Below are 6900 nucleotides of genomic sequence, written 5' to 3'. Positions count from 1 at the left end.
GAATGAATAAAAGTCAATACGGCTTGCCTATTGCCATTCCCAGGATATAAATTATTGATATCAAGAATAATATTTTTTACTAGTAGAAATGTAATTGCTGATATCAAAAATTCAATTTCTGCGAGTGATGATGTCATTGTTGATATCAAGAATTAACATTGTTACTAGTGGAAATGTAATTGCTGATATCAAAAATAGCAATTGTTACTAGTAGAAATCTAATTCCTGATATCAAGAATTAACATTTTAACTAGTAAAAATTGAATTGTTGATATCAAGAATTCATATCCTGAGAATGAATAAAAGTCAAAACGGCTTGCCATAGTGTGTGTGTGTGTGTGTTCACTACTGTGTGAGTGCACTTGGATGGGTTAAATGCAGAGCACAAAATCTGAGTATGGGTCACCATACTTGGCCACACGTCACTTCACATTTCACACACTTAACTTTCTTCCGTGAAACACAAAAAGTGGCCAATTACTCTCATTGCATATTTATTATAATGGATTTACAGGTGACCAAGGCTGTCATTGTGCCTAAAACCTCCTATGGAACGACAAGAGGGTGAGTTAATGACATTTTTGAGTGAAATATGCGCCTTGTTCGACATCAAACTAAATAAATTTCAGGCACAAACTTTTTATGTCGTGATGTCAAATCAGTCGCTTGACATCCGCATAAATGTCGTTTGCTTAGTGGCCTGTGTGAAGGCAGCATTTTTTTTTTGATGCAAAATTCATTTATTTCATTGGTGTATCGCATACAGCGCCGAGACGGTTCTTCATGCTGATTGGCTCAAACGAGTGTCCGTTATTGAAATCCAGAGTCGCGATTGGTCAACCTCCTGTCAACGTTTATCCGTTTGTGTTTGTCAACGTTCAAGGCTGTGCCTGATCTCATTGGCTGATCCGCGGCTTCTGTCAGTGGTTTCCTTGCAGCGGATTGGCTAAAAGGGTCGCGCGTGTGACCCGCCTTGTTCTACCTGTCTCGCCATGAGAGGCTGAAAGATTCTTCCTGCTGTATGGAACAGAACTGCCCTATTCTTCCCCCTCCTATCAGTGAATACCGTGTGTCGAGTGGTACAAGCCGGTTAGCATGCCGCTCAGACGCGGAATCTACTGCAAATAAATCCAGATTGTTCAAACACAACGCCAAATACCTGCAGTTTGGAGCAAAGGCCTGGTTGCGCAGAAATATTGGCGCCGAGGAGGGAGCGAGTTGGTGGAAAGAGGGGTGCGTGGCGGTGGGAAGTGCTCTTCTAACCAAATCCTCCAGAACATGGCGGAGCACCACACCGCCTCCGACTGTAAGCACAAAGCGAGCTCCAACGCCGGAGGTTCGGTTTCGGGCAACGGACGGCCCAGCTCCCCGGCTGGATGCGGCGGCAGCGGAGGAGGCCTTTCCGGGGGACTGACGCAGCCGGCGGGATGGCAGTCTTTGCTGTCTTTCACCATTCTCTTTCTGGCCTGGTTGGCGGGGTTCAGCTCGCGACTTTTCGCAGTTATTCGCTTCGAGAGCATCATTCACGAGTTTGACCCATGGTGAGTATAAATGCGGGCAGGGGGATTGTGGCGCATTTTTAATCTGACGTTCGGGGTTGTAATGCACGATTAATATCGCTGTGAATGATGTCAGTGCGTGTTGCACAAAGCTGCTGCGATCCTCCATTCATCTCAGTGTAATTGTCTCAGGAAGCGTTTTGCCTCTGTGCAGTAACTTGCGTCCATGCTTGACAATTTTGACACGTAACCGCATGGCTGCCCTCCATCTTTTTATAATTCCAGTAAACTAAATTGATTGTGATAGTGATGATGCTTGCGATATAGCTGCTATTTTAATTTAGGACGACTGTTGATTACAATCTGTTGGGGTATAATTAATATTACAGCAAGGTATCGTAAAACTCCAAACGAGGAAATGAACTATTGTATCTATTCATCTGCATTTATGGCAAGTGGTTTAGCATTTATTACTTAAAACGTCCTGCAATGTATTTGTTACTGTTGCTCATTGTTGATTACTATTAAGTAATTCAATAGTGACTAAATGCTAACTAACGTCATTAGTCCTAGTATATATTCAATTATTCGTTACATACTGCCTACTAGTTCCACTTACAGCCACTGTGATAGTGACAAATTATTAACTATTAATTGTAATGCACACAAGTGCTAGTGTCTTGTCAGTTAGTACTAGGAGAACAGGAACTAGCAACTATTTTTGTAGCTACAATTATGCAATGAGTAGTTACTTGTTCATATGATTAGTAAATGGTAAAACTGGAATAGCCACTACTTGGAAGTTGGAAGTGAATAGTTCATCTGAACCACACATCACTATAGTGTCCAATAGTTACCTTTTACTATTGGGATAGTGACTAGAAACTAAGGAGTAAGTACTAGTATCTATCTAATATATTTAGTTAAAATGAACAAAGATATTTTACAGTTAACACATCATATGGATCATTGTTTGTTACTATTGCTTATTGTTGTTAATTACTGGTAAGTAACTCAATAGTGACTATAAGCTAACCCGTAACAATGGAATAGTCACTGTGATATATCACTGTGATATCCTGGTACTATTAATGTGCATTTGTAGTTTATTTATAAAATATCCCTATGTTTCATAACAATGTCAGATTTGCAGATAAGTGTAATTCTCTTGATCTGCAGAGCTGTCAAATGCAAGTTCCTAAATTTCTGCGTTATAGCTAATGGTGTATTTTTAGCACTAAAGTGTTTAATCCATTCATGAATCATAGGTTTGAATTAAACCCCTTGTGTTGTAATTACATTTGACCAGTTTATGGGAAAAGTATTCTTAAAATGCATTCAAAATTCGGAATAATTTGTAATATATAATTATTCACGGTATTTAGAAGTGCCCACGATATCGTGCATATTCATTACCATGATATATCGCATTACCGAATACTGGCACAAGTCTACATCCAAATGAGACTAAAAAGCATTCACTTCCCTTTTCTTTAACATATAGCTTACTGTCAATTATTTCCTTATGGCCTCGGTTAAGAGCAGTGAAGGTATACCTGTTTATGAAAGCCTGCTTATATAGAGTCTCAAGCTGGTATATGAGGCTTTATGAATTTAGGTCAACTTCTGATTTTATCATAATTGGAAACTTTATGGTCACGCTTCTCACCGTGACAGATTCTTTAAACACAATAATGGTATAATAAGGCATGTGTTAGACAGCAGTGATGCCACATTTAGCATATAGAGAGAATAACAGCTGGAACATCCTTTCACGGTATGGTCCCAATTTTCAGATTTACAGTCATAACTGCTAATGTTGAGGGTCATGGTGCTCTGCATTCATTAGTCTGAATGGAAGATCAAAGAGTGTTATCTTTATGCTTAAACAAGCTAACTCATAACCTGCCTCATAGGCTAAAATGAATAATTTTCAGAACGTCTTCATGCAAAGCTGGTGAATATGCTAGAGTATAGTTTTTTGGATGTCTGCCAGTCATGAGTTTCTTTTAGGTTAAGCGTGGACAAAGGTAAAGCTTGGTCATTACTAGTGTCCGAGACGGCAAAAAAAAAAAAGGTTTTCGGTTACAGTTTAATAGTTCTCAAGGGCCAAAATCACTGACCATTTATTGAGTAGTACTTTATTCTAGAGTAGAAATATGTACATTTTTTCAATGTTTGGACCCTCGAATGGGAAAGTGTCCAAACTTTTGACTGGTACTGTACTATAATGTACACAAAAAATATCGGCCGATATATCGATAACAGCTTTTTTTTACTCCCTAATATCGGTATCGGCCCCCCCAAAAAATATCGGTCTGGCTCTAAACTTTACTACTAATTGTTTATTTGTTTAATTACAGATTATAATTGTTTAAATACAGATACAGATTTTGGTTTCTGGCTTTTTTTTTCGTCATTTGGCCAGATGTATTTTGTAGCCTTGATTAGTACTTGTTCTGCTATTGTGAAATTTGGTCATGGACTTGGTACCTGTTTTGTGGTTTTCATATTACAGTGTTGTTTATGTGCACTTTTACAATTCAATATAATACTGATTTGTGTTCGTTGGTATCCACATCCTGAATTTTGCAACGCTTTCTTGATCTGGAAATCTCTGATCTGATTGACTGAATAGATGCAACTTTCTGGAGTTAGGGCACACAGGGTTGTTGTTTTTTTCTGTTCATTTTTCTGTCCGTTTTAAAGTTACCTTTCTGATGCAATGAGCACTAAAGCTTGACATAATCAATATTGGTCAAAGTTTGCAACATTGGTGTCTTTGAGATGTTTGAAAGATATTCAGAAATTTGTTTGAGACTCTTAGTAGCATGTTAACTAGACCTCCATAAGCAGAACTGAAATTCCTCTACGTGGTCTATTATTGCACATAAATGCAAAATGAACTGTATATGGTTGCTTTGTGTTGGCCAGACAGCATGTTTGCGTAGGAAGTAGGTTTTACAGTCTACTTGATAGAGTTGGATACTACAGTCCAGGAATGCCTACCAGCAAACAACAGAACAGAGACTTGATGACCTCCAGCCATTTAATCTATCTATATGTGTGAACACCCCTTAAATCTGCACATGACCATTCATTTGCATGCTCAAGAATGTGCTCTCAGGGTTGCATTGGCTCTATGAGTGGAGACATAAATGGACTGCACCACTTGCATGAGTAGATTTAATTAGCAAACGGGGCTTTTCTGAGTTTTATTGGGATGGTCTTCTAAACCATTTACATATAATGGCTCAGCCAGCCGTGCTTGTGTCATTAGCCCATTTCCATTCAGAGCATTCATAAAACACACAGCAAATCCTGAAATGGCATGATAATTTATTTAGCATGATGCTACTTTGTTCCTTGTGATGCTATTGCACACTTGGGCAAGTCTGTTGGCATCTGTTAATGCTGAAGTGTGCTGTGTGGTTTTTTTAAACATTAAAATAATTTAAATTTTTTTATTTACATTTTTTCTGTCCCTGCTTGTTTGAGCAACCTAACACAGTAGAATTGGCTGAACCAATTGCATATATTTGAGAAATCTGTCTGGCCGAATAAAGTCAGATGGAAGTGAAACCGGGTTTTTTTTTTTTTGCATTTCAGAAATTATTCACTTCACCTTTAATGAAATGTGTTAATATATGAATAGTTGTGCATAACATTTGTCTATGCTATGTATTAAATACTTTTTTTTTTTTAAGCTTGTGTCATTGGTCTGATTGCGTAATTTCCTCTAATCCTTTTCAGTCATTTCTGCCTTTTTGTGCAGCTGGAGACAATTCAAACAGTCTCTGATGTAACCTACTGATTGCATTTTTAAGAATTAAAATTGTGTTTGTTCATGCCGTTTATTTTGCTGTGAATAAGAGACTCAATTCTTGTGATTCATAGTGTTTACCTTTTGTTTGTCTGCACACATGCGACTGTCCTCTGAAGTGTGGCATTGACACCTCTCGGGCTATTGTGTGCTCTCTTTCAGTAATCTACTTTGACATGCAGGAGGAGTTTTTCTTTTTTCGTTGGCAGGCGTGCATTGGCTCAGATTGATTTTCCAGCTCTGTTAGTCATATGAATGTTGAGAAGCTTTTAACTGTGAGTGTGAGTGCTCAAGTCCTTTGTAGAGGTTAGGATGCAGGTAACCCAGAGAGGGTTATTGGTTTTCTGGGTGCAAATTGGGATCCGAGCCCGCTGACACTCGCTGGTCATTCAGCATGCAAAATATTTGAATATTATATTCTGGACTTCAACAATAGAAGACTTGTAACATGCTTAAATAAACACCTACAGGCTTTTGAAATGTAATGTTATAGCTCCAGTTGCACCAGGTGGAGTTTTTTTGAATGTTGGTTTCAAATACGGAAGGAAAGTTTATTCGACCTGTCTTTGTAAATAACACCATTTAAAATGGTTTGGAGCCTGACCGAGTGTCATAAGTGTTTGGAAATTAATTACTCTGAGAGCACCTTACTTTCAAATGCTTTGTTCAAACAGCTTTTTTTTTCTCTCTGTTTCCAGCCAGGAGCTTCATTGATTTGAGAGCTCAAATGAGTAATTGTTTCATGTCCAGATAATTTCACTGCAACACACACACTTTGGTTCTCTGGGTGTCTCAGTTAGATACAGGACACTGCCCCGAGCCTGCTCTGTCCTTTCTCATTTTTGGATGCTGGAGTGCTGTGTTTCCTGTTCTGCTTTTCTACTCTTAATTCCTCTAGTGTATTCTGTCTATCGTTTTTCTCTCTTGCTTTGGCTTGTGCACTTCTTTCAACCTCTTAAGGCAAATAACAAAGCCTGCTATTAAGGCTGGAATGAAAGTGGAAATGTGTCAACCGGTAGAGTTTTTTTTATATGCTGTTTTTATCGCAGAAGGCATACTTTTGCTGCTGTTATTTACATGCAACAAAATTCTGGGAGTAAAGTGAAAATACAGAGGAAGACCTGAATAAGTCAGGATGAAAATGAATTGAATGTACTTACGATCACCGGTACTGATCTTTTTAAAGGGTTAGTTCACCGCAAAATGAAAATTATGCTGTGTTTTACTCACCCCGAAGCATCCTAGGTGTATATGATTTTCTTCTTTCAGACGAATCCAGTCTGAGTTATATTAAAAATTGTCTTTGATCTTTCAAGCTCTATCGTTGTACTCAGCGGGTGTTGCATTCCTTCTGTTCAAAAGACGTGAAATAAAAAGCACCCTTCCACAAAATAAAGTGTCTCACACGGCTCCGGGGGGTGAACAAAGGCCTCCTGTAGCGAATCGATGCGTTTTTGTAAGAAAAATATCCATATTCAAAACGTAATAATCACTTTAATCTAGCTTGCGCCAACAGTTGTAAACGGAAGCAGTTCCGGGGGCATGACGTATGGGGTCAGCATTGCGCATGCGCCGGTG

At 38.7% G+C, this 6900-nt stretch overlaps 1 protein-coding gene across 1 annotated transcript in view; it reads left to right on the top strand.

Moving 5' to 3' along the window:
• Positions 1-936: 936 nt before the first annotated feature.
• Positions 937-6900, top strand: part of LOC107713794 (dolichyl-diphosphooligosaccharide--protein glycosyltransferase subunit STT3B-like) — a 50344-nt gene continuing 44380 nt past the window's right edge. Inside the window, exon 1 of the mRNA XM_016519405.1 lies at positions 937-1541. Within this exon, the coding sequence (XP_016374891.1) occupies positions 1279-1541 (263 nt within the window). The 5' untranslated portion in view covers positions 937-1278. The remainder of the gene's footprint in view (positions 1542-6900) is intronic.

The sequence above is a fragment of the Sinocyclocheilus rhinocerous genome, unplaced genomic scaffold (genome assembly GCF_001515625.1).
Source record: "Sinocyclocheilus rhinocerous isolate Xijiao unplaced genomic scaffold, SAMN03320098_v1.1 scaffold779, whole genome shotgun sequence".
NCBI classification, from domain to species: Eukaryota; Metazoa; Chordata; class Actinopteri; order Cypriniformes; family Cyprinidae; genus Sinocyclocheilus; species Sinocyclocheilus rhinocerous.
Note: the sequence above shows the minus strand (reverse complement) of the source record. Positions and strands in the feature narration are given on the sequence as shown.